At 49.5% G+C, this 27,958-nt stretch overlaps 1 protein-coding gene across 1 annotated transcript in view; it reads right to left on the bottom strand.

Moving 5' to 3' along the window:
- Nucleotides 1-27,958, bottom strand: part of NOS1 (nitric oxide synthase 1) — a 177,343-nt gene that overhangs the window by 58,917 nt on the left and 90,468 nt on the right. Inside the window, exons 3-7 of the mRNA XM_016190669.2 lie at nucleotides 14,500-14,626; nucleotides 4,951-5,079; nucleotides 2,933-3,078; nucleotides 1,472-1,634; nucleotides 396-487 (exon numbers count right to left, since the gene is read on the bottom strand). Coding sequence (XP_016046155.1) covers nucleotides 396-487; nucleotides 1,472-1,634; nucleotides 2,933-3,078; nucleotides 4,951-5,079; nucleotides 14,500-14,626 — 657 coding nt within the window. The remainder of the gene's footprint in view (nucleotides 1-395; nucleotides 488-1,471; nucleotides 1,635-2,932; nucleotides 3,079-4,950; nucleotides 5,080-14,499; nucleotides 14,627-27,958) is intronic.

Here is a 27,958-nt window from a genome sequence, read left to right as displayed (position 1 = left end):
GGGCATGCTCCTCTTCCATGAAACTGGAAACATGTCTTTTGGCTCCCTGACTGAAATGGGGGGGGGGGGGAGAAAATGAACCAGCCCAGAGCACTGTTCTCTCTTTTATTATGTCCTATTTTGTTTCTATCTTTCTTGCCTTTGTGTGGTGCCTGGCCTCAAACCTGGGACTCACTGGACCATAATTCTGTTGGCTGTAGTTTTGCAAATCATAAGGAAGTCTGTTTCCTCCAGAATAGGGCACTTGACAGGTGAACTAGGGATGCAAGGTCACCTCTCCTAGGTGGAGCACTTGCCAGGAGGGGCACGGAGGCATTTCCCTGCCAGGTGAGCCAATTCCAGCCCCGGAATAGTGGGCTGGGTCACAAGGTGCTCACCCCACCCAGGAATCTCACCTGAGGTTCCCCTTGTTGGTGGCATACTTGATATGGTTGCAGATGTAGTTGAACATCCCGTGGGCTGTGGTGCAGTCACGGGCATCGAACACCTAGGAAAAGCACGTGGTGGGACTGCTGGCCCCCTCCCAGCCCTGTCTCCCTGGGGCAGCCATCCACTGAAGGGGACGAAAGCCCACTGCAGCCCCCGCCTATGGAGTAGTGTCTCACTGTGGAGCCAGGGCATGGCTGTATGTTCCCCGTTTCTTATCCTAATAACCAATGTCATTCAAGAAGAATCCCCCACTTCACAAGCAGGTATGTGGGACAGGACAGTTAGGACTTGTCATTCTGGGTTTTATTCCTCTAGATTCAAAAAACAAAACAAATACCCTATTGAATTTGATAACCAGTCTAGTTCTGACTTGAAGCTATTCCCCAGAGAGGACAGAGAATTTCATGCTCTCAGGAAAGAGGCAGATAATACAAATAACCCAGGAGAGCAGGGAGGAGACAAAAGGGAGTGGAGGGTGCTGTGATGATTAACTGGATTGCCTGAGCCCTGCCAAGAGAGGAAAGTTAGTTTTACTTACACACACACACACACACACACACACACACACACACACACACACACACACACTGCCTGAGTTAGTTAAGACATGGGTATAGAATGGATCTGACCATGATCGAAGTATGTGGGACCCTGGATGCCATCTGATGGGTCACCATGGCTACCACGTGCCCTTGGCAGGAACTCTACTTCTTTCTGCCACCAGGATTACTGCTGGGGCTCCACACTTGCACAGTTCTACCACTTCTGGTGGACCGCCTTCCTTCCTGTCTCTTTCCTTCCTATTTCTCTCTCCCTCCACCAAAGAGTGAGAGACAGAGAGGAGAGATACTTCAGCACTGCTCCAGTGTTTGTGAAGTATCTCCCATGTAGGTGTTCCCATGCGGTGGCTGGGGGCTTGAACCCATGGAAAAGTGTGTGCTGTACTGGGTGAGCCTTCTCCGAGACCCTGAGATGACACCTGTGAAAGCCCCCTTTCTCTATCCCTATGGGGCTCTTCAAGGTGCCACCCCTCACTGCGCACCTGCAGCTTAGACCACTGGATCCGGCCAACGCAGCGGGAGGCGTTGCGCCAGGCATGCTTGGCCCCATAGATGAGCTCTGTGTCCTTAAGCTGGTAGGTGTTGGTGGTTTCAATCTCTTTGTTCACCTCTTCCAGCCTCTCCATGTGGGTTTTGGAGCCAAATCTGATTGAGGAAGGAAGGGACATAAGAGTCACTTCTCTCCTTTCTTCTGGAGAACTTTCAGAAGGCTAGAAATGGACCTACCCTATGACCCTGCAATTCCTCTCCTGGGGATATATCCTAAGGAACCCAACACACCCATCCAAAAACACTTGTGTATACCTATGTTCATAGCAGCACAATTTGTAATAGCCAAAACCTGGAAGCAACTCAGGTCACCAACAACAGATGAGTGGCTGAGCAAGTTGTGATATATATACACAATGGAATACTACTCAGCTATTAAAAATGATGATTTCACTGTTTTCAGCCCACCTTGGATGGCGCTTGAAGAAATCATGTTAAGTCACAAACAGAAGGATGAATATGGGATGATTTAATTCATAGACAGAAGTTGAAAAACAAGATCCGAAGAAGAAACACTAAAGCAGAACTTGCACTGGAGTTGGTGTATTGCACTAAAGTCAAAGACTCTGGAGTGGGTGAGGAGGGGAGTTCAGGTCCTGGAATATAATGTCAGAGGAGGACCTAGTGGGAGTTGAATTGTTACGTGGAAAACTGAGAAATGTTATGCATGTACACACTATTGTTTTACTGTCGACTGTACAACATCAGTCCCCCAATGATGGGGAAAGAAAGGGCCACTTCTCTCCTGAGTCAGGAGTTGGTGGAAAGCAGGAGCTATCATAGGCAGTCAGAGGTCACACAGAGCCCGGGTTGATTTCTGTTACAGATTTATTTAGGCGGAAAGCAGGGACCGCAAATTGGAATGCCCTCAAGGCCCAGTCACTGAAATTATGACCACACTGGCTGAGTAGGGACCATGGTGGACAGGTAAATCCACGCCTGGTGCAAAGGGGGCAGTCATAACTCTGCTCCAGCCCATGTACATGCGAGCAGTGGGGACCTGTGTGGTCAGCTCCCTTTGCAAAAGGAAGTGGAAACCTGCTTTTTCAAAGGGTTCTCTTCCAACTTCTTAATGTTGGTAGCAAAAACAATTTTTGAAATGCAGTTATGAGAGACTGAGTAACATGATTAGCACCCAAGTCTAAGGAATAGTAAACAGTGAGGAAATAACATAGTTCTATGTCTTCTTGTGAACAGGTGGAGAGTTTCTGAGTATGCTTCAAATTTAAGCAACATTTGTAGGTCAAACAAGAGCATTGCTGAGGGCCAGATTTAGCCTTGAGCTAAATTCCATTTTTGCCATTTTTGACCTTGTCTTCTTGGAGCTGATATCTTTGACCCCTGCATTGAATAGTTCATCCAGACCTCCCCTTCCAGAGTTGATATTCACTTGCCTTTTAATTGACGAGTAGTACTGATCAATGAACTCCTTGGCCAAGGGAAAGAGCTGTGCCTTTGTGCGGACCTCATCAGGCTTTCGCACTTGTTGGGATGGGAGCATGATGGAGCCCATGCAGATGTGCTCAGTGCATCCTGTTTCCTGGGAGGAGAGGAGGAAGTCAGTTTTAAACAAGGGTGGCCAGTGTTGGGCTGAGGGTGGAGAGGCCTGGATCTGGCATTTATAGCGAGTTAGTCACCTGACCTTTAATTGTCAAAAAGGGATTTCTGAAGTGCTGGCTTCAAATCATTGTTGGATGTTAGTCATCAGTCACGACAAGGGAGGAAAACTTTTTGAAGGTTCTGAAAGTGTTCTACCCAGTGGGGGAAAGAAGCTTTGTGATTGACCTTCCCTGGGGCAATGAATTCCCTAAAATTCCCAGATGTCATGTGTGTGCATGTGTGTGGGTGCTGTGGAATGAATGAAATGAGGATCTTGCAAAGGTGTGATGCCACAGTGACTTCCTCAGTCCAATGTACTTGGAGGGAGAGAGACAGAAAGGTAGATAGACACCAGACCAGTGCCCCACCATCCATGTTGCTCCCTTTGGCACTGCCCATGTTGCTCCCAGGCAGTGTAAGAGATGAAATCAGGGCCTCAGGCATGGTAAGGTGTGTATTACCTGTGTGTGTCTTCTGGTCCCCTCAACTTTGAATCACAATGACCGAGACCAAGAAGGGATTAGAAGAGTGATTACAATGACTTACATGAGCACATCTACTGTGTTGGGTAGCAAAAGTAGCCCCATTTCCCCCCCTCTCTGAACTCATACCCTTTGTAGTATGGCTTCCCAGCAGTCCCTGGCAAGGGGTGGAGCCTTCTGACCTTTGTAACCCTTGAGCCTTGGCTGGTTTGGTTCAATAGACTGTGGTAGGGGGATGTTGTGTCTGCTTGGAGCCCAAGCCCCATGAGACCCTGAACACTCATTCTTTCAGAACCCTGCAGTTACTGTGCGAACAAGGCCAGGCTTTCTGGATGATGGAGTCACAGGAACAGAGTCAAGCAACCCCAAGCAGGGACGTGCTAGACTAGCCTGCCCCGGGGCTGACCCCTCAGAAGACTATAGAGGTATGAGATCAGTAGAGATGAGGCTGACCAGTCTAGATTTTGGAAAAATCAAAAGTTGTTGTTTCTAGCTACTAATTTATAACTTTATTTATTAATTAATTAACACAGCAATAGTTTTTTTTTTTTCTTCCAGGGTTATTGCTAGGGCTCAGTGCAGGCATTAAAATCCACTGCTCCTGGAGGCCATTTTTTCCATATTATTGGATAGGACAGAGACAGATTGAGAGAGTAGGGGAAGATAAAGAGGGAGAGGGAAAGATAAACATGGGGACCAGGTGGTGGTGTACCTGGTTAAGTGTTCACATTACAGTGCACAAAGACCCCGGTTTAAGCCCCTGGTCCCCACATGCAGGGGAAAAGCTTCATGAGTAGGAAGCAGTACTGCAGATGTCTATCTCTCTCCCTCTCTGTTTTCCTCTCCCCTCTCAATTTCTCTGCTTCTATCCAATAATAATAAAAATAAATAAAAATATTGAAAAAAAAACTATAAAAAAAGAAAGACACTTACAGACCTGCTTCACCACTTGTGAAGCGTCCCCTCTGCAGGTGGGGAGCTGGGGGCTCAAACTTACACAGCAATAGTTGACAATAATATTCCTCCCAGTTTTCTACAAAAATTTAAAGCCATATGTTGATGTGCTGACTGTGGACACCTGGGAAACCAGGATGGGTTTGCTCAACATCCTGACACTGGTCAGGTAGGGAAAGCCACAGAGTGCGCTCAGAGCTGGCAGCTGCCCGGGGTTCTCTATGATACCCACCAGGGGTTCTCAACTGGGTCCAAGTTCCCAGGGGGGTGGGGCAGGATCGGCAGACATGCTTGTCCCAAGGAGGGGAGTGGGTGGTGTCATCTAGGGGTAAAGGGCAGGGGTGACGCGAAGCATCAGGCAGGATGGGGACACTCACCAGTGTGCTCTTCAGGTGAAGGGTGTCTGTGAGGACCACGTCCGTCTCCCAGTTTCTGACCTTAAGGAAGCGGGGGCACTTGGAGGGGCTGCCATTCTTGGGGGGTGACTGTCTTCCTGAGGCAGGGGACTGGAGAGGAGAAGGAAGGCGGCACATTAGGCAGGGAGTTGAGGAGCTGACAACTGTCCCCCGTAGGATGGGGAGAAGTGCTGCTTCTCCTGGAGTCTCCTGAGTCCCCAGCTGCCTGCACAGAGACGCGCATCCACCTGTGCTGCAGTGCTGGGAAGCTCAGTGGCTAGAAGCCTGGGCCTAAGACTGTGCAGCAGTTCCTCAGTTTTTTCTGGGTCTGTTCTGGGGAAATGGGTCAGGAACTCAGTGAATGTTTACTGAATAAGTAAATGACTCTGAAAACACTCAGTCTGGGTCAAGTTTTTCAGATTTTGGGCCTTCCTGCCATGGCCCCAACCCACCATTTCTGCTAAGTAGAAGGGAAACAGAAAGGCTTTAATAAGAATTTGAAACAGAGTATTTCTCTCCAATCTCAGGTCTCTGCCTAAGGGCCTTTGCACATACTGTCCAGCCTCTGTGTCAAACACCATTGGAACCCCCTTCCCCCAATTCACTTTGTGTCTGTTCTGTCTATTAAGCCACAGGTGTTAATGAGCAGACAGACGGGAGCAGCTGGTGCAAAGGTCCTGCGGTGAGTGATGTATCATAGTCAGTAAGGAACTCTGTGCTCAAGCATCAATGCCAACCAGAGTCCCTAGGGTCTGAGGAACAGGAAGCAGGGGAATGGCATGCTCTCTTGGCCCTGACTCAGGCAAGGAGTAAGAGCAGAGAACTGACAGAAGGTTCCAGGCCTCATGCTCTTCTGCACCGCCCCACCCTGTGAGGGCTAGTTATGTCCAAGCTCGCACCAACAAGCCACAGGTGGGAGAAACCTGGACCAGCTTTCTCCTTCTTCCCCACAGCTCATCCACTACAGCTTTCCTCCCTCATTTTAGCCTTATGAGTGGCTTCAAATCCGTCTCCTCCTCCTCCTCCTCCCCAGCTGCTGGTCAAGCTGGGCTTGAGCCACCGCCATCTCCCCCTTGAATGATTTTTTTCCCCTCTGAAAGTTAAAGTAGCCTTTCCTCATGACCGCTGGTGTGACTGTTCAGCTACTCTTCGAGCACTTGGAGCTCTGTCTCAGTGAGGAGCACATAAGACTCATTTATTTATTTGGTTTTAGAGAGAGACAAAGAATACACCAAAGCATCACTCTGGTATATGCAGAGCTGGAGACAGAACTGGGGTCCTCACACTCACACGTTTTATGTTTCACTATCAAGTTACATCCCCAGTGCTAGATGCAAACATTTAAAATACATAACCTTTGTGATTCTGTTTCAGTCTTTTTACATTTCAAATAGCCCTGGGAGCCTTTGGACTGGGAAGTATTTAGTGGGTTAGGACTGTATCCACCACTGAGAATCTCTATTGAAAGAGGGACTGGTGACATAGCCATTTTCAAAGAATAGAGGAGATCAAAGACATTGGCCCAACTCGGGCTAGTTCAAGAGAGAGTTGGATGTAGTCTAACACACTGAAGGAGCATTAGAGGGGTGTCCCCGAGTCCTAAACCAGAATGTCACAACCCGCCTTGGGCCACAGTTGGACAGCTTGTCCTGAATGGACTTGATTACAAAAACAAACAGCAAAATACATGGAAATTCCAGCAGGGCTGAATCAAACACCAGTCCATTCAGGCTCCACTTCCTGGCTCCGGCTGGCTCTGCCCACTCAGGGCAGCAGGGTGTGGAGGGATAGTCTCCTGGCACCGAGACCTACACAGATCCTGACTGCGCAGGGCACTGGGCCAGTGGGGTCTGGGGGCAGCGAAGTGAAATGTCAGCAAGATTGGGAATCTGCTGCCACTGGAGAGACTTCATACATTCCTGAAAAGCACTTTGGTTGAGGGTCCTTTGTCCCCTGCTTGAGGGCCGCCTGAAAGCTCTGGGGCACATACAACATGGGTGTCTAGCTCTGTTGTGGGCAGAGTAGATAAAGGGCAGCTCACCCAGTGGAGCGGCAGCACAAAAGAGTTTAAGAGCAGCTTCTGGGGGCCATTCTCCCACAGTGAGAAATTCACCTTAAATCACAGGGAGTTTCTCAAGTGCTTAAGAGAGGCTTAGGGGAAGAAGCAATCAACCAGGACCCTAAGATGTCAACATGAATGAAGCCAATGGGATCTGCTAGGGCTGGCCAAGTGGGCCCTGTGGGGGACCATCTTTGTGTGTCTGCAAAACCACCAACATCATTCTGTGACCAACGCTATGTCTGCGGCTTGTCTCTAGAGGGTGCTTCTGGGGCTGGGGACAAATATGTGATGAGAAGACGAGGCACAGGTGAGAACACCTCAAGGGCAGTAGGCACTGAGTTTCTTTCCATTTCTAGTGACACTTAGTAAATACCCATTTGGAGCCTGAGCTGGGCCATTGCACATCTCTGGACCAGCAAATCCATGGTGGACTATTTTTTAGAAGCAGAAATAGAGGCTTTGGGAGGTCAAATGATTGTCCCCAAATAAATAGGCAACAGAGTTGGGAATGAAACAGGCCCACAGGAATCCTATCTTCCTGCTGTAGGATGCTACAGCTCGTTTCATTGATTTCAACAATTGACAAGAACACCATTGTGGCCATCCAGAGGAAGAGGGACAGCTGTGTCACCAAGACTAGGCTGGCTTCCCATTCTGGGGCCATAAGGGTGTTATCTGTAAAATAGGGACTGTCTGCCAGTGCTTCCTGTCTTCTCTTCCTTCCATTAACTACACAATTAGGCACACACTGATACCTAAGTTAGAAATAGCACACCTGGGGGCCAGGCAGTAGCACAGCGGGCTAAGTGCACGTGGTACAAAGCGCAAGAACCGGAGTAAGGATCCCGGTTCGAGCCCCCGGCTCCCCACCTGCAGGGGGGTCGCTTCACAGGCGGTGAAGCAGGTCTGCAGGTGTCTATCTTTTTCTCCCCATTTTTGTCTTCCCCTCCTCTCTTGATTTCTCTCTGTCCTATCCAACAACAACAACAATAATGATAAACAACAAGGGCAACAGAAGGGAAAAAATAGCCTCCAGGCACAGTAGATTCATAGTGCTGGCATGGAGCCCAGTGATAACCCCGGAGGCAAAAAAAAAAAAAGAAAAAGAAATAGCACCCTAGACCATCACCGTGACAATTAGTCAAACAAGAGCAAAAGTCGTGTCACGTAGTTTTTTTTTTTGGGGGGGAAGGGCACATATTCTCTACCCCCTACAACTAGGAGAACTAGGAGTGGGTGCTGGGATTTCATAACATGGGTTCGAGTCCCAACTCCACCACAGAAGCCGCATCAAGCTCTAAAGCTTCTGTAACAGGGGGCTGCAGGCAGTGCGTCACTGGGCCGGGCTGGGGCTGGAATGAGACGAGGCCCTTCAGCACGACTCGCACAGACACTGCCTAACATGTGCCCGCTCTGTGTATCGGATGCCATCATTTCCCTTCTCATTTCATCCTCACGATTCGCTGAGCCTATCAGCCAGCCCCAATTAGGAAGTGGAGGCTCAGCCCAGACACAAATTAGTTCTCTGATCAAGGTCACCGGGTGGTGGTGGAGGAGGAGGCTGAGCCTGGGCTGACCCTGGAGCTGAGCTCTTGGTCCCAATGAGATGGGTGGGTAAGTGCAGGGGTGAAGCTTCCACCACTGTGGGTGCTATTTTGAGTCTTGTTTCATTTGTGTGCAGAGTTGGGGCTGCACAGGAAGGTCTCCCCAAGGCAGGGATAGAATTTTGTTGCTTTGCCATCCCTCCCAACAGCTGGAGCTGGGGCTGACCACACCCACCGTTGGTTTCCAGCTGGGCCAGCACTAGTTGGCCAGTTGGGGCACCTGTGCCTTCAGAGAGGGGTCCTGAGCCCTCTGATCCTGATGACTGAGGAGGAGTCAAACCCAGAAGCAGGCGCCTGCCTCCTCCTCCTAACTGGAGCTCTTGGAGAGGCTGAGGTGATGCCGACACTCACCTGAAGTACAGAAAAGCTTCTCAACAGATTCTGACATTTTGAAAGCAGCCAGCAAGCCCTCGGTCCCCAGAGGTGAAGACATGCCAGGCTCCTGATGAGGTGGTAGGGGTAGGGGTGGTGGGGACCGAAGAATCAGCTCTCTGACTCCCTGGCGGCTTTTGTCAGCAAGGCTGGGGAGAGGGGAGAGCTCTGAGTGGAAATCCACCCACTCTGGGCCCAGGCCTGGGACCCTCTCTCCCTTGCACCCACTGAGGACTAGATTGAGGCTGAATTTGTTTCTGAAAATAGATGGTCTGCCCCCAAGTGGGGCACACTCTCCCCTCATCCCCCAGGAAAGCAAACCAGGCAGGTAAGGGCAAGGAAGGGAACCAGGAGGGTTTGGTTCAGACTGTAAGGCTTTGCAGGGAGAGTGGACAGGCCGAAGTTTGTCATATGCTATCTAGGAAGGCAGCTCCCTCACGTGAGAGGGCTGGTGTGCAAGGGGTCTTTAGAACAATATCCAAACCCAGCCTGTGTCCTAGGTGGTGTTACACAGAAGACAACCTCAGAGACCCAATTACGATCCCCAGTTTCTTCCAGGCAACTCCTATGCCACCTTCAAAAGTCAGGTCAAAGGGCACCTCTTCTGGTAAACCTTTGCAGAACAGAGGTATCTCCTCTGTCTTAGGGCTGACTGCACTGTCCATGTGTCTGTCACCTCACAGTCTTCATGAGGGGCCCAAGGGCAAGGAGGACACTGCTTGTTCATCTCTGCTTCCACCCCAGAGCTCTACATGAAATGAACATCTGGTGCTGGGGGGACGGATTCATTCACAACACATAGCACATCTGATTTGCAACGGGGTGTTAAATAGATTTCTTAGCTTCTTCCCACATGAAGACCTTTAGTTTGTATTCTATAGGTTCCTGTTTATTAAACAATTTGTCCTGCTTTATATTCTACTACCTTTTAGCTACCAAGTTACAGAGGCTACCATGAGGCCATCCTGACTTCTCTTGGCAAACGACCTCACCAATGTGTCCCTAAACCTCACCTCCCCAGAGCCCTAACCCACTAGGCAAAGATAGAAACAGACTGGGAGTATGGATCCATCTGCCAACACTCAGGTTCAGTGGAGAAGAAATTGCAGAAGTCAGACCTTCCACCTTCTGCGCCCCATAAAGAATTTTGGTCCGTACTCCCAGAGGGGTGAAAAATAGGGTGTGCATAACTGAAAAATGTTATGCATGTACAAACTATTGTATTTACTGGCAAACATAAAACACTAATCCCCCAATAAAGAAAAAAATAGGGTGTGGTATGTGCTATGAATGCCCCGCAGAGCCTCTCCTGCCTTTTGCCCAGGCCTCTGGGACAATGCAGACTAGCTGCTCCTCCACTCCTATCTCCCCGACTCAGCGGCTGGGTCTCTGTGTTATTAACAATACTACCCTCACCACAGAAGTGGGTTACTCCTGGGAGGAAGGAAGTACATTCTAGGAGCTCTAGGTACAGTGGCTTGGAGCAGGCACAGGAGAGGCTGAGTCTGGAAGCTGGCCTTTCAGCCAGGAAAGATGAACACTGTCCACCTGGGGGGCATTTCTGAGCTGCAGCTAAGGCGAGGCCTAAAGGAAGTAAAGGAATTGCCCCTGAACCCAGAGCTGGCACTCATGTGACTGACAGCTAGGGTCTCTGCCCACTTCTGCTCTACTTCTGGAAGCATTCGGAAATTTGAGGCTCAGACAGCAGAGCTGGGGTGGCATTGCAGGTGAGTAGTTTTGAGTCCCTTTGTTGGGGTGGTGGTGATGGTGGTGAGGGTGGTGAGGTCTCGAGACTATGCCCTGGATCTGCTGCCGATACGAGGGGTGGGGGGGTGCTATGTGCGTTATATGACCAGGAGTCTCCAAGTCCTGGTAGTTGACCTCACGAAGACAAGTCTTCCTCTTTCTGTTGCTAAGGTCCTGGGAATTTTATGTTAGAGAAGACCTTAAAGGCAAGTTCTGAACTCCTTTCTCTGGCTGCTGTGGATTGAAGATCTGTGTCTCCCACCACTCTCAGATCACACTGAAGCCAAAGCCACAGGTGATGGTGTTGTAGGGCAGAGCCCTCATGAGTGGGATTAGTGCCCTGATAAAGAAAATTTCAGAAACACCCTTTGGGCCCTCTGCCATTAGGAGACATGGTATAAAGTCACCTGTCTAAGAACTGGGAAGCAGCCCCCAAACAAGACACCAACCTGCCTGTACTTTGATCTCGGACTTCCCAGCTGCCAGCACATGAGGTGTGAAAGGCTTTGTTTCTTTTTTTTTTTTCTTAAGTATTTTATTTATTTATTCCCTTCTGTTGCCCTTGATGTTTCATCATTGTAGTTATTATTGTTGTAGTTATTCTTATTGTCATCATTGTTGGATAGGACAGAGAGAAATGGAGAGAGGAGGGGAAGACAGAGAGGGAGAGAGAAAGATAGACACCTGAAGACCTGCTTCACCACTTGTGAAGCGACTCCCCTGCAGGTGGGGAGCTGGGGGCTCGAACCAGGAACCTTGGTGGTCCTTGCGCTTTGAGCCACGTGTGCTTAACCCACTGGGCTACTGCCCGACTCCCCAAAAGCTTTGTTTCTAAGTACCCAACCTTTGGGATTTTGTTACAGCAGCACACATGCGGAGACACTGGTCACCTCATCACAATGGCCTGCAGAGAAGGCCAGTGGTCCACTGGTCAGTCCTACTGTGTTCCCAATATTAAGTTAAGTGCTGTGTTCCCAATATTAAGTCCCCGGGCCTGAAGCTCAAGGTTGTGTTTTTTTGGGAGGTCAGTGTCCAATGGAATGAAAAGGAAAAGTCGTCTCCTGTCACTGTTCCGATTTCAGCAGTGACTTTGAGGGTTTCTCTGGTGCTGTCAAGGCCTCCCATTTCCCCAGGTTGCTAGGGCTACTGCAGACCATCAGTTAAAAGCCTGAAACCCAGAAGGGACAGATAAGTGCAGTAAGTCAGGAAAGCAGGAAAGGCAATTTCAAAACAGGACAAATGCTTGGTTGCAAAATAAATACCCAAGCACATTATTCCTTTGTGTAAGTCTTAAAATCTTTTCAGAGACACTTGAGCTCCTTGGTCTAACTCTATCTGCCATGTCTGCTAATGATGTGGCTACAAAAGAGATTTAAATTTTATGCTTTCAGCAGGAAATCAGCTAAACGAATTTAAGAAATAGATGCTAGGTACTACTGAGAGGTGCGCTGTGCATTAGGGAGTGGGGGCTACTGTGGTTCAAGGAGGGTCCATGCCTTGTTGGGAGGGGGCAGCTGCTCCCCAGTCTGGGCCAATTATTACCCCTAAGCATACAGACTGAGGAGAGTAGGGTGGTTGTGTATCAGGTTAAGTGCAGGGACCCAGGTTCAAGCCCCCACCCTCCACCTGCAGCAGGAAGCTTTGTGACTGGTGAGGTACATCTGCAGGTGTCTCTCCCTTTCCCCTCTTAATTTCTCTCTGTTCTATCCAAAATAAATTAATAAAATGAACTATTAAGAGAAAATAATATAGGTTGAATGTGACCAGAGTGGGGGTGTAAATAATGATATCCATAAAATGTTTTGAGACACTGTCAACAAATTCAAAGAGTAATTACCACTTGTCTCTGAAGACAAGAGTGCAGACCTAAGCAACTCTGTAAAACCTGGATCTGGACCTAGGCTGCCTCGCTCTGTCCTTCTTTCTTGACTTCAAACAGGGTTGGGTTATGACAACGGTTTTTATTTTAACTTAAGAAAGCAGATTCAAGTTTCATTCACTGAATCATTCATGAGTGTAGTGCCCTCATGGTCACGGGGTGGCCATGAGTTTGGAGGACAGCATAACAGAAGTCTGCAGGAAAGCCTTCAGTCATGTCAGGCGTCAGGTGTTCCTGGGTGTCTCTGTAGGAAGCAGAGTAACTGGCAAGTGAGAGGGTGACCTACCCGTAAAGTCAGGAACTACGCCAGCATGCCCACTTCACCATTTCTGTTTAGTATAGTCCTAGAAGTCTTTGCCTATGCAATCAGGCAAGAAAGAGCTATCAAAGGATTCATATTGGAAAGGAAGCAGTTAAATTATCACCATTTGCAGATGATATGCTGTTATGCTCAGAGGACCCTCCCCCCCAAAAAAAAAGTAATAATTCTACCAAAACTACTGGAAATCATCGATTACTTCAGTAAGGTAGCGGGTTACAAAATCCATACTCATGGATCTGTGGCATTCTTCTGTGCTCTCAGGCCCCGGGCCAGTGGCAGCCACCTGAAGGAAGCCTTTCCCACCAAGGCTCTAGAATATTCCACCTCCCTCTGAAGCTCTGCACAGCCTGTCAATCACTGCTTAGAGATGCTGGTGCTGAAAGGTACTGTGCCTGGACTAAGCACCGGAGCTAAAACTCGGCCTCCTGGCCTCTACCGCCCTGGGGTTGGGGCCAGTTGGCAGGGGAGAGAGAGGAAGGAGGAAACCTGCCGTGCTCTCTGGGATGACTTGGGGCCATCGCCGCAGCCAGCCCACCTGCCTGTGAGGCAGAGGTGGGAGGGGAACCCACACACTCTCCACAGCTGCTACGGTCTGGTCCCTCAGTGCCTGGGCAGGTGAGCAGAAGGCACTGCTGATCATGAGCCAAATCCCGCCCCCTCAGGAGGCAGCACTGACTCAGCTGTCAAAACACATCTAAGCAAATTGGCAAGGACTAAAAAGTTTGATAATACACAGAGCTGGTGGATGTAAGGAAGTAGTCATTCTCCTACTTAGCTGGAGGGAGGGGGAGAGGGAGAGGAGGCTGGCAAGACCTCTAAGATGAGAAATTTGACAATTTCTGCCCAAGTTACAAATGTGTGTGACCTCTGACCCTACAGACTTTCTTCTAAGAATTTATTCTATTTATAAACCTGCCTGTGCAGGAAGTATTCATGCAATGCCCATTATTACAGCAGTTGTACTGCAAAATATTTGCAGTGTTCCAAGTGCCCACAGTGGAAGACCGGTCCAATAAATCATGTCAGAATCACGCAATGGAATACTATGCAGCTGTGAAAATAAGTACAGCCTCTTTTTACCTAATGAATTTAGATTGATCTCCAGGATATGTTGACAAGTGACACAGTCACTTTTGTAAAGCTGTAAAATAATATGTTTATATTTGTCTCTGCATAAAATATCACCCAAAGGACCACAATAAAATGACCAATATTGTTTTTACCTCTGGGGAGGGAAACTGTGATTGGGGTTTGGAGATTGAGAAAAATATCTCACAATGTATCTTTTATATTTTTGAAACGTGGAACCATAGGACTGCCTTTCCTGGCAGAGACAGAATTATGTTTTGAACAATGGGAAGGTCACAAACCAAACCAAACCAAACTTAACCCAAATCTGTATCCAGTGAGATGCATTCCTGACTCTGTGTCCCTCCCCACTGCCAAGACTGACTTCCACCTCAGCCTGGTTTGGGGTTTGACATTCCTCCCTTTATGCTCACTCCAGAGAGCATCCAGGGAGGTGTGGGTGAGTGGGCGCCCTTACCTGCTCCTTCTCTGAATACGGGTTGTTGAGAACCACAGGCATGTTGCCTTTCCCCCATAGGTCATTGAAGACACGGTCGTTTTCCACGCCGAGGGCCAGGGGCTTGTGGGCCTTGCTGTCTGGATCTCTGAAAGGCAAGGCAGAGGTTAGGAAGGCACGGCCTCGGAGTGGCCGTGGTCAGCTAGGACCCTCCACGGTTCCCCCCACAGCCTGCTGAGCTCTGGGCACTCAGCCTATAGCTTTGTGGAACTGTCAGTGCCAGGTGGGAAGGCAGCCCTGTTGTCAAGCACCAAGGTGAGCTCATCCAAGTTGGCACTGAGGGCTGGCACAGACCCATCTCTGTGGGCATCCTTTCAGGAGGGTGAGGTCACGGTCTTTATTTCACACCCACCCTGAGTCACAGATCTAGGAATACAGGAGGCCCATCTCCCAGGAGAACCCCATGGGGAACCCTTGGCCTTAATGCCCTGTGAGACTTAGACACTGGAAGACAGAGGAGGCAGGAGGGATAAGGAAGGAAACAAGCTCTGTGGGCCAGGGTGGACGGCATCCAGTGCTGACTAAGGCAGTGACGGTGACACCGGTGATGCCAGCCCCGGATAAAGAGGAATGATCCTAAACATAAGGGGGACACACTCCACCAACAACAGTATCACTGACGATGACAGCACGAGCTCGCCAAGAAGTTATGATGCAGCCAACAGAACACAAGCCTTAGTTGCTTTCTCCCTCACCACAGCACAGCCCTGTGAGGTAGAATACTTCTGCTAGCTGTGGATATTGGTTGCCATTTGAGGCATGACAGGAGTGATACAGAAGCTGGGTTGCTCAAGCTCACGGTACTCCAGTCTACTCTTCAGAGACACCACAGGAGGCTCCCTCTGTTGATCATCTCCATATTCACCATCCAATTTCTGTTCCTCCTGAGCATAATCATCAGACACCCAGTTCCCATCAGCATCTTCACCCCTTTATTTATTTAATTTTTTTGTGCCACCAGGGTTATGCCAGGGGCTCAGTGCCTGTACAATGAATCCACTGTTTCCATGGCTTATTTTTTTCTAATAGGACAGAAATAAATTGAGAAGGGAGGGGGAGAGGGAGAGAGAAATACATCTGTAGCAATACATCACTGCTCATGAACGCCCTCACCCCCCACAAGTCGGAACTGGGGACTTGAACCTGGGTCCTTGTGCACAGGAACATGTGCACTCAACCTGGTGTGCCACTGCCTGGCCCCATCTTCACTTTTGTTATCTTCATTATCACCATCACTCTCATCATCACCACCATCTTTTTAAATACCCTCCTTTTCCTTCTCTATCATCACCATCTCTGGGACAGCCAGTAGGTGATGAGGAAATGGAGGCTCTGAGAGGTTAACACACTAGCCTAAGTCACACAGCTGGTGATGGTTGAGTCAGGACTCAAACCCAGGCTTGATCCTGACTCTGGAGACACCTGCCTAGCTAGGAAGTGCTCTTGGCTCCCTCCCCTTGATCTCTAATGGGTTCATGAGAAGGCGGTCCCAGGGGGCTTGCAAAGACTGGCTGGTCCTCCTCTGTGTTGTATGCTTTACATTGGTTTGGTCTAGCTCTCCCCCCGCCAGAAAAATTGGTTTGGCCCCTGCTACTTTCGCGGGCCGCTTGTCCCCACCCCAAGGGAACCCCTACAGAGTTCCAGAGTTCTTGGCGTCGCTGCGTGAGGAGAAGGATGCAGGAGAGTTCTGTGTGGTGGTTAGTTTAAGGGTCTCTCTCTGCCACCAGAGGAGAAAGACAGGAGAGCACACGTTTGCCTGCTCGTGAATAAAGATATACAGCTTCCCAGCCCAGGCGTGTGTCCCCGAGTCTCTCTACCGCCGCGACGCTAGCCCGGCCTGTTGGAGCCCCTGAAACTTTAACAACACCTCTGAGAGGGTGAGAAGTTCGAATTAAGATGGGACCCACTGGGGGGTCGAGTGGTAGCACAGCGGGTTAAGCGCACGTGGTGCTAAGCTCAAGGACTGGCATAAGGATCCCCGTTCGAGCCCCCGGTAAAGCAAGTCTGCAGGTGTCTTTCTCTCCCCCCCTCTGTCTTCCCCTCCCCTCTCTATTTCTCTCTGTCCTATCTAACAATGACAACATCAATAACAACAACAATAATAACTACAACAACAATAAAGAACAACAAGAGCATCAAAAGGGAAATAAATAAATAAATAAATATTAAAAAAAAAAGATGGGACCCACTAATGTAAACTGGCCCAACTCTTGTGGAGAGCAGTCTGGAGAAGTCTCAGAAGGCTAGAAGTGGGCCTACCCCATGACTCTGTAATTTCTCTTCTGTGGTTATATCCTAAGGAACCAAACTCCATCATCCAAAAATATTTGCAAATACCCATGTTCATGGCAGTACAATTTGTAATAACCCAAACCTGGAAGTAACCCAGGTATCCAACAACAGATGAATGGCTGAGAAAGTTGTGAATCATGTGATGTGAGATATGCCAGAAAGAGAAGGATGAATATGGGATGGTCTCACTCATGGGCAGAAGTTGAGAAATAAGAACAGAAGGGAACACAAAGCAGGACTTGGACTGGGTTTGGTGTATGGCCCTAAAGTAAAGGATTCGGGGTGGTGCTTTCAGGTCCTGATGCAAAATGGTGAAGGAAAATCTAGTTGGGGGGGTTAGTGCTCTGCAGAAGACTGAGAAAGTCTACACATGTACCAACAACTATATTTACTATAAACCATTAATCCCCCAATGAAATTTTAAACAGATGGGACCCACTCTGTATCAGAATGCAGGTCTCTCAGCCAGCTTTGTCTCACCTCTCTTCTCCCTGAGAACCACATTCCTGCTTCCTGATAACCTCTTTTTATCATTCCTCTCGAATATTACTCTAATTTTGACAGCTTCCTCTTTCCCGACTTTGAACAACGTGGCCTCAGGATGTGACCAATCACCAGCCCTCTGCTTCACGTTGCCAGAACTAGGGAATGCCACTCCAGGACCATAATTTCTCTCACCCTGTAATCTGGAGCTGACCATCATTTGGGGATGGATTAGGAACCAGGGTCCATGCTCTGAGTGGGCCCTTTGATTGCTCCTTCCTTGTTGACTTGTATTAAGTTCTGGTGGCCTGTGCCAAAGCCATCCCCATTCGTCTGCTTGGAGAAGTCTGCAATCAGAGGGGACATTCGATCCCACCCCCTTCAAAATGGCGCCCAAGCAATCCCTGAATGGCTCTTGATAACAAGCAACTCGCATGTTGATGGGTTGTCTACATGGCGCTGAATAGGTGTTGTCTGTTGAGAAGATGCCACTCCCTCTTAGCTCTGAAACTACTGGTCCCATGACATCATGGGGCTATAGATGGGGGCTCAGCAGAGGTAGGGTGATCTGAGCATCAGCAACACTGTAGGTAGTCGCATGGACGTCATTTCTTTCCTTCCTTTTTTTTTTTTTTTTTTGCCTCCAGAGTAACTGTTGGGGCTTGGTGAAAGCATTATAACCCACTGCTCCTATGGCCATTATTTTTATTTTTGGGTAGGACAGAGAAACTGAGAGGGAGGGGGAGACAGAAAGGGAGAAAGATAGACACATGTAGACCCACTTCCCCACTTGTGAAGCAACCCCCCCGCAGGTGGGGAGCCAGGGGCTCCAACCAGGATTCTTTCATGGGTCCTCGAGCTTCATATTATGTGTGCTTAACCTGGCATGCCACTGCCTGTTCCCTGATGTCATTTCATTTTTTTTGTGTTTGCCTCCAGGGTTATCTCTGGGGCTCAGTGCCTGCACCACAAATCCACTGTTCCTGGAGGCCATTTTTTTTTGTTGTTGTTGTTGCCCTTTTTGTTGTTATTGTTGAAGCTTAATTTTACAGAGGTGAAAACTGAGCCCAGAGATGTTACATAAATTTCCCGAGCCTACAAGAAGGACACAGGGGAGCTGGGGTCTGAACTGAGGGTCCACACCTTTACCTTCTGAAAGCAGAGATAGGCAAACCTCGTCAGGATACTCATGCTAGGCCAGAGGCTAGAGAGCAAGTAGCGCAGCAGCTCTTTCAGAATGAGGCCAGTTCACAAAAATGACAGGGCTCAATTACCTTGGCAACTCTAGGACAGCTCGCCTGGCTTGTCTTGTGTGACTCTGCAGGGAGAGTGGCTTCTGTCATCATTCTCTTGTTTATTTTTAAATCTTTAACACCTTTGTTTAAATGCTGCATTTGAAGTGTCTTGCAGACACAGACTTACATAAGAGTCCCCTGTGACGAGCAGGGGAAGAACATGTTTAATACAGGGACCATGGGAACATGTGGGCAGAGCTATTTTCCTTTTCTTCACCCAGGAGCCAAATCTGGAGGTTCAGGTAGGTTCCTCCTCTTCAGCTGCCAGTGAGAAGTAAGTCTGAGGGGCAGAGCTGGCTCACCGTTTGAGCTCACTGGCTCGGGGATCTTTGAGTGAGTGGCTGTGAGTGGGGCAGCAGGCTGACAGAGAGAGTGGGTTATGAATCGGGTGGAACTGGGTTCAACTCTCAGCCTGGCCAGTTTGTAGGCTTGGCAGTGTCATTGCTTGCTTTGGATACTTGTCAAATTCTCAGTCAGTCTCCTCATCTCCAAAGGAAGGCCAGCATTAAGGCCTCACTTGGGGTTGCTCGGAGGGCAAAGGAGTGGAAGCTAATGACAGGTAGCTTCTGGTTTATGTTGCTCTTACTGTTCGTTTGTTGGTGGAGTGACTGGACAGAAACAGGGGAAGGAAAATTCCAGTTCTGTGCAAAGCAATCAAAATTCTCTGCACTGGCACACGTTAGTGGAAGTTTCTGTGATGAGGGAAACATTCTGTATCCGTGTTGGCTAGAAGTAGAGTCATGAGCCACATGTGAGGACAGGGCACTGTCATCGAGGAGCCAGATGACTGAGTTTATCTGGGTTTCTCTGCATTTAAGTAGCCATGCGAGGTCAGTAGATGCAGTGCTGGACAGGGCCACTCTAACTAAGGCTTGTCTCTGAAGACTAGAAATGGAGGGACACGAGGCTCTTAGCAGAGGAAGCGGCACGTTTCCAGGGACTGTCTGCACTTGGATGCTTTCTGAACTGTCACGCCTTGTTTGTGGAGACCAGGTATCTGGGGGTTCCCTACTCCCCTGCAGACTCTGACCGCCTCCCCACACTCCTTCCTCCCACTGCTTCACCTTCCTTCTTCTGGGAGCTAACTCACACCCCTAGTGCAGAACTAGCACTAACCAGGTACGGGCTGTGCTTTTCTTCATGGAGCACTAAGGTACTTGAATTCTGGAGAGATGAGGGAACTTGTGGGAGGTCATATGGCTACTGAACCGCAAAGGAAGCTTCAAAATCAGCTGTTTCCTCTTGTATTCATTAAAAAAATCTTTTTTTTTATTGCCACCAGAGTTATAGTTGGGGCAGAATAGCAAATCCACCACTCCCAGTGGACATTTTTCCTTTATTTTTCATTTGATAGTACAGAAATTGAGAGCAGTAGGGGGAGACAGGGAGAGAGAAAGAGAGACATCTGCAGACTTGCTTCAGTGCTCATGAAGCGTTCCCCACTGCAGGTGGGGATCGGGGACTTGAACTCAGGTCCTCGCACATGGTAATGTGTGTTCAACTGAATGCACCACCACTTGACCTCCTCCTTCTTGTATTCTATATCTCTCTAAATTATTTTTATTTATTTATTAGCTAGAGACAGCCAGAAATTGAGAGGAAGAGGGAGATAGAGAGGAGAGAGACAGAGAGACACCTGCAGCACTGCTTCACCACTCTCGAAGCTTTCTTCCTACAGGTAGAGGCTGGGGATTTGAACCAGGGTCCTTGCATATTGTAACATGTGTGCTCAACTAGGTGTGCCACCACCCAGCCCCCTTCTTGTATTCTCCTAGCTGAGTCACTGAGAACAAGGCTGGGGGTGGGGGGGCAGTGACATGCTGGTAGTGTGTAGGGAAACCATTTGGTTTGCTCTCAGGGTCACAAAACCTCAGGAACCTCAAAGCTAGATGTTAGACATTCCCTCAAAATGAGGCAGAAATTTTGATGGTATTTACTGATTAACTTCAATTTAGTGTGAGTTTCATCTTCCAATTTCCCCACTTAATATACCACAGCCTTCAAATGGAGCTGGGGGAGCACCCTGACTTCTGAGAAGCCTGGATGGCCCAACCCAGTGGCCTGGTATGGCCTCAGATTGAATCGATATTTTCTGAAACTGGGGCTGGAGACTTCTTCTGACACTGGGGCTGGAGACTTCTTGCTGTGGGAGCTGTGCTACACATTGTAGGATGTGGCAGCATCCCTGGTTTCTACACACTAGATGCCAGTAACAACCCACCGTCAGACACAGGTTTGACAGCCAGGACCATCTCCAGACTACTCAGTGCTGGCATGAACATATTCTTCCCTCCTGAGAAGCACCGGCTGAGATGTGGCTGAGGACCCTGACCAGCTTTCTGGCTCCTTCCATCCATGCTCTATGCCTCCCAGGGGTCTAGGAGAACTTGCTCCCGATTGTCCCTTGTTTCTTGCTGAGACTTCGAGGACTCTTAAGTTTACTAAGTGACTCCCACTTTGGGAAAGGCCACAGTCTGGTGGACCTGGCATTCTGGGTGCAACAATGGCTCTGGAGCCACCACATGGTCTCATTTGGTGGTTCTAAAACTTAGGGCACAGTGGAGTCAATCGAGTTGTGAAAATTCCCTTCACACCTGGAGGGTGTGAAATAGTGAGTCTGGTAGTGGGAATCCAAAATCTGCACTGCCAGAAGCAACCCACATGGCCCAAGGAGCACTCCTGAAGGTGCAATTCCCTGGGCATGCCAGGGCTGACTAGCTGTGAACAGTCTGCTTCCCTCCTGCCTCCACAGGCCAGCCTCCAGCTTTCCTTCTTGGGTCCCTCCCCACCGCCTTCTGCTGCCTCCACCTCTCCCTGGAAGACCAGGTGTAGAGCCCTGCCTTCTACCTGGCCAGCTTTTTCTATGCTTTCTGGCAAGGACCAAAGCCCTTTTCCTTCCACTTCGCTAGCTGGGTGCTTATACTAGAGTCAAGAGCTGGTCTAGCATCTCTAAACCTTCTGAGAGCTTTTGCCAGATCTGCCCACCAGAGGCTTCCTGAGAGTCAGCCCCCTCTGGCCCCTCACACAGGGTCCCAGGGTGTGGGGCCCAGCTCCACAGGAAGCTGGCACCTGTGCCCACTGCTGGCCACTAACCAACCCTGAGAACCTGGGAGGAGCAGCAGGTGGGCCAGGACCGTGTGCAGGCTGTGGGGCTGCCGGCCTTGGCCCAGCCAAGCAGGAAGGCTGCAGAGGAGCAGCTGGTCCTGGTGGGAAGTGCTGCCCACGTTTCCCAGCAGACACCACACTCTCTCCGGCTTCCCTGCCCACCCTCTGCACTCTGCCAGCCTGAGGTTCCTGCCTCTACCTGGACATGGATGCTGGGAGCTGAGGTAAAGCAGGGAGAGTTAGGGTAGGGGTAGGGGTGGAAGCGGGGGCTGGGCTCTCTGTGCAGCTCTCCTCCTGGATGTCATCATGCAGGAAGAGGGGAAGGCCCACTCTGGAGGTCTGGGGGTGGTATGGGGGCTCCAGGGCTGAGTGGCTCAGTAGCAAGTGTGACTCTCACCGCTCACAACACACAAGTTGGGCTGGGGTCTCCAGCTCCAGTGTCTGCAGGGGCTGGGTGGGGGCTGGCTGAATGTGGCAGCTGAGAAATTGAATCTGTGACCACTCAGCTCACAGGGCTCATTGCCTTGCCAGGATGTGAGCTTCGTGCTAGCAGTTCAGACAGACAGACCACACACACACACACACACACACACACACACACACACACACACACACACGGTGACAGACACTCTTGGTTAGTCCAGCACCTGGCCATAGTGCTGTTCAGTGGGGCTTATGGATGACTGAATAATCTATCCCTTCAGTCAGGTCCTAATTGTTAGAAGGCATGTATGTTTCCATGGGAAATGGTCTTTGCTGGTTGATGAAGCTAAGGGTCTTGAACATGGAGAGTCTACTCTGGATTCTCCGAGTGGGTCCTCACCACAATCACAAGCATCCTACAATGAAGGAAGCTGCACTGTTTACAGTGACTAAGATTTGGAAATAGTCCCCAGTGCCCTTGAGCAGACAGAAGCAGTGGCCAGTATACACAGCCGTGAGAAAGGTGAGGCCTTGTCTTTTACTACAACATGGATGGACATGGAGTGGCCTGTGCTAAGTGAAATGAAACAGAAGGAGAAGGACAAACACTGCACAATTTCACTTTTATGTGGAATGTATCTCTCTATCTCTGTGTGTGTGTGTGAGAGAGAAAGAAAACCCTTAGACTTCAGAATTGAGAGTGCCAAACGAGGGGAAAGGACTTACAAGGGTGAAAGAGCCTCAGTGGACATTGGTGAAAGGATGGTACTTTGTTAGTGGGCATGGTGCAGAAGCACCCATCAGGAAGAAGTGTGACACTGCAACCTTAAAATATACAGCCTTGTAAACCAATGTGCTGCAACAAAACATTAATACCAAGAGAAGGAAGCAGAGGCAGATTTGCTATAGAAGAGAATCCTACTCTGTAGGCTTTGAATAGGGAGGAAGGGGCCACAGCCAAGGACTATAAGAGGCAGCTTAGAAGCTGGAGAAGTCTGGGAAATAGTTTCTTCTAGAATGTCTAGAAGCAACACAGTCCTGCAGAGACTCTGATTTAACTTGAGTGAGACTCACTTCAGTCTTAAGATGTCCAGAACTATAAGAGAATGTGTGTGTTGTTTTTCTTGCTGCCAGGGTTTCATTGGGGCTTCATGCCTGCAGGATACCACCACTTCCAGATGCCTTTGTTGTTTCAGAAGGTGGTGAAAGGCAGAGCAGGGTGAAGGGAGAGATAGAGAGAAGGAGAGATACTACAGCACTGCTTCACCTCTCGTGAAGCTTCCCCTTGGCGTGGTGCTCCCACATAGTGCCTGGGGGCTTGAACACAGGTGTTTGTGCAGGGTGAAGTGTGTGCTCTACCGAGTGAGCCATGCACTGGCCCCAGATGTGTCATTTCAAACCAGCAAGTTTGCAGTGATTTGGAAACTGATATACAGATGGGTGGTGGCAGGGCTGGAGATGACAAAGTAGGAGGCTGGCTGATGGGCCCTGCCCATATGTCTGAACTCACTGTCAGTTTCCATCCAGTTATAATGCCCATAGGCCTTGCTTTAGTCCCTCAAACAATCCAACCTATTTCTGCCTCACGGACTTGACTTTACTTCTGCTGTACCTTTCCCCGAGCTGCCTTTCCCTAGATTTCCTTCCCACGGGTCACACCTTCTGGCCTCAGTGATAAAGGTCATCTCTTCAGAAAAGACCTTCTCTGACCTATTCTACTGCCCTTCCCAACCCCAAGCCCTGTTTCTTCAAATAACTGTTTATTTCCTTCGTAGAGATAAGACTGTAGGGGGCTGGGCAGTGGTGCACCTGGTTAAGTGCACACAGTACTAAGTGCAAGGGGCTAGGTTCCAGCTCCCACCTGTGGGGGAGTTTCACAAGCAGCAAAACAGGGCTGCAGGTGTCTGTCCTTCTCTCTCCCTCTCTATCTCCTTCTCCTCTCTCAATTTCTCTTTGTCCTACCCAATAAAATGGAAAAGAATGGCCTCCAGGAGTAGAGGATTCACAGTGTTAGCACCAAGCCAGTGATAATCCTGGAGGCAAATATATATGGCTGTCTGAGATGATTCTTCCTTTTTGTTTTGCTGCCAGGGTCTAACCTAGGGCCTCACACATGAGAAGCATGTTCTCTCTCACTGAGGTTCCCCGCGCCCCCCAGCTCTGATGTTCTCTTCTTGTCTAAGAACAGAATCCACGAGGCAGAGGCTCAGCAGTGAGTCCCTGTTCTGAGGACAGTGTCTCAGGTGGGACAGACACGTAGTATTTGCTGAACACATGGTGGCGAGAAGCCTCCTATTTAACATGAAATTTGGGGTGGGCTGGCTCTGTCCACAGCTCTTCCCCAGAATGAGGGGTTGGGTGCTTGCCTGAAAGATGGCCGAGGCTTAGTCAGGAAGAGGGTGAAATGCAAGAGTAATGACCGCTATAAATAGTGCCCCCCCCACCCAGTCCCCAGAGGGCAGTTTGGGAAGTGGCTTGCATTCACATGTATAAATGAGTGGTTGCACTGAGACCCACTGTGCAGGCAAAGTTACTGAATTCAACTCCTTGGTTGAAAAGTGCCACCCACCAGAGTGATTCAAAGCCTGGGTACATGCCAGGTGAGGCTGGGGGTGGGGGCCAAGCCACAAGTGCAGACAGGCCTTTGGCTGGGCTGAAGTCAGTCCTCTAGGGGTGCTATCTTTAGTAGGTAGGTGGCACCCCGGAGCCTCATTTTCCCTCTCAGATTGAGAAAATATTCCAATGCCCTCAAGAGTCTGATGGCCAGTGAACAAGTGCCCTGCAGAGTCGGCCAAGGTCAGACCGTGGGTGTGGAGTCAAGTCCTGGCTCGGTGTCTTGCTGGCTGTGTGACCTGGGACTGAGGGACCACACCTGTCTGAGCTTTAACAGGAAAACAGGGGAGCTGAGAGGGAAAAATGAATTGCCTGATGCGAAGATCTTATTGTGGGATCAGTGGGCGCTGTGGCAATAAACTCTAGCTGAGGATAGAGGGAAGCTTCCTCCTCTCGATTAAGTTGATTCTCTTGGGTCGAGACTGACTTCTGTTGCTCCAGCCCCATTATCTTGCCTGGTTTCTCCCCCCTCACTTTTTTTTAATTTTTAAAAATTTTTAAAAAATATTTATTTATTGGGGAATGTTATGCATGAACAAACTATTGTATTTACTGTTGAATGTAAAACATTAATTCCCCAATAAAGAAAGAAATTAAAAAGAATTTATTTATTTTCCCTTTTATTGTCCTTGTTTTTTTATTGTTGTTGTAGTTATTACTGTTATTATTGATGTCATCATTGTTAGATAGGACAGAGAGAAATGTAGAGAGGAGGGGAAGACAGAGAGAAAGAGAGAAAGACAGACACCTGTAGACCTGCTTCACCGCCTGTGAAGTGACTCCCTTGCAAGTGGGGAGTTGGGGGCTCGAACTGGGATCCTGACGCGAATCCTTGTGCTTTGCACTATGTGCACTTAACCGCTGCTCTACCTTTCCTGGAGCTGCCTTTCCCTAGATTTTCTTCCCATGGGTCACAGCTTCTTGCCTCAGTGATAAAGGTCATCTCTTCAGAAAGACCTTCTCTGCGCTACTGCCTGACTCCTATCTGGTTTCTCTTACTCTGAGACACTCCTATGTGGTTTCCTTTTTTTTAATTAAAATTTTTTTTTAAATAATTAAAAAATTATTTTTGACTCCAGGGTTATCACTGGAGCTCAGTGCCTGCACTATGAATCCACTGCTCCTGGAGGCCATTTTCCCCATTTTTGTTGCCCTTTTTGTTGTTGTTAATGTTACTGTTGCCATTGCTGTTGTTGGATAGGACAGAGAGAAATCAAGAGAGGATGGGAAGACAGAGAGGGGGAAAGAAAGATAGACACCTGTAGACCTGCTTCACAGCGCGTGAAGTGACTCCCCTGCAGGTGGAGAGCCAAGGGCTTGAACAGGGATCCTTATGCGGGTCCTTGTACTTTGTGCCATGTGTGCTTAACCCACTATACTATCGCCTGGCACCTTCCTATGTGACTTCTAAGTAGAACAGGCCAGCGCTGTGTGGCCCTGGACAAGTTGCTTCACTTCTTTGAGCTTCGGTTTCCTCTTCTATAAAATGAGGCTAGAACCATCTCCTACTTAGGAGGCGGTATACAGGACCAGGGTAAGCTCTAAGGGGCCAGCCAAGTTATCAGAGCACAAGGCGAGACTTGCTGGCCAGATGGACACTGGACCAGGAACCTTGGCCTCCTTAGAACCCTCCTTCGGGGCAGCAAGCTGAGCAACCTGGATTTCCTCTGACAGGCAATGTTTTAAAGAGATCGCTCTTGTGTGCAGGTTCTGGAAGCCCCTGGATTTTCCTTCCTGACAAGCCCTCCAGGCTGCCACCACCTGCTGGGATGCCCACAAACAAGGCTGCCCACAGTCAGAGCCCACAAACAAGGCTGGCACCCCCAAACAATAGGACTAGACACACCCCAGGAGGGAAAGAAACAAGATGGGCAAGAAAATAGGTCTGTGTCCAAGGGGAAGGTGGGAAAGGGAGGGAAAGGATGAAGTAGACAAGGACACTGCCGACAACGAGAGTGACTCTGCCTTGTTACTTGGAAGCAGTCTGCAGGGTGACACCCAGGAGGGGAGGCTCCAGCTTCACTGTCAACTGCTGACCCAGGTCCAGCCCCAGGCCTGATGGGGAGGAGCCTGGCTGGACAGGGCTGGGAGGACGAGTGTTTTGCAGGCAGCAGTGGGTTGCAGGGGCCTGACAGCCTCCAGAGGGACCCTAAAGAACATTTAGCCCCCTGAGCTTCTGTTTCCTCACTGGGGACAGATGTTGACTTTGCTGATGTTGTTTTCACTGGGGCTTCGCTACTCTGGGCAGGCCTTTCAGAAAGCGAGGAAGGGCAGCACAGACAGAGTGAGGGAGACAGAAAGACACCACAGTACTGAAGGCCCACCCTCAGCGCCCTGTGGGGCACTGGGGCACCTGAGCCCAGGATGAGCACATGGCAAAGCAGGTGCCTGCCCAGCTGAGCTATATCGCTGGCCCCTGGGGAAACTAGCAGTTAAGAAGACACTGGGACCAGCCCCTTGGAGGCTGGTTGACAATCTGTGGGTGCACATGGCTGTGTATGTGTGGATATGCTTCAAGGCCAGGGACAAACCTACGGGGGGGGGGGGGGAGGAGGGTTCTTGTGCCAGCCTCTGGGCATCCAGGAGCATGGAAAGCTTCCTTAAGACACTGGGCTTAGGGGGCCGGGCGGTAGCACAGTGGGTTAAGCGCACATGGAGTGAAGCATAAGGACTGGTTTAAGGATCCCAATTCAAGCCCCAGGTTCCCCCACCTGCAGGGGGGTCACTCCACAGGTGGTGAAGCAGGTCTGCAGATGACTATATTTCTTTCCCTCTCTGTCTTCCCCTCCTCTCTCAATTTCTCTTTGTCCTATCCAACAACAAAAACAGCAATAACAACAATGAAAAACAACAAGGGCAACAAAAGGGGGAAAATAGCCTCTAGGAGCAGTGGATTCATAGTGCAGGCACTGAGCCCCAGTGATAACCTTGGAAACCAAAAAAAAAAAAAAGACGCTGGGCTGGGGTCCCGTCCCAATTCCACCTGAGTGTGTATATGTCTGGCTTTTAACCACACAGGCTGCCCCGTGCGTGCGTGCAAGGTTGAGTGAACAGAGGAAGGACAGGGCCTGGCTTTGTTGGGAGGCACTTGCTCACCATTTTGGGAAGTCGCATCACCAAGGCAGTGCTGCTGATGGTGTCGAGCTGCTGAAACGACACACCTGTGTCACCTGACATGTCACGTCTGCTGTGTTTAGGCAGCAGCCTTG

The sequence above is a fragment of the Erinaceus europaeus genome, chromosome 6 (assembly GCF_950295315.1).
Source record: "Erinaceus europaeus chromosome 6, mEriEur2.1, whole genome shotgun sequence".
Taxonomy (NCBI): Eukaryota; Metazoa; Chordata; class Mammalia; order Eulipotyphla; family Erinaceidae; genus Erinaceus; species Erinaceus europaeus.
This window is presented reverse-complemented; position numbering and strand designations above follow the sequence as displayed.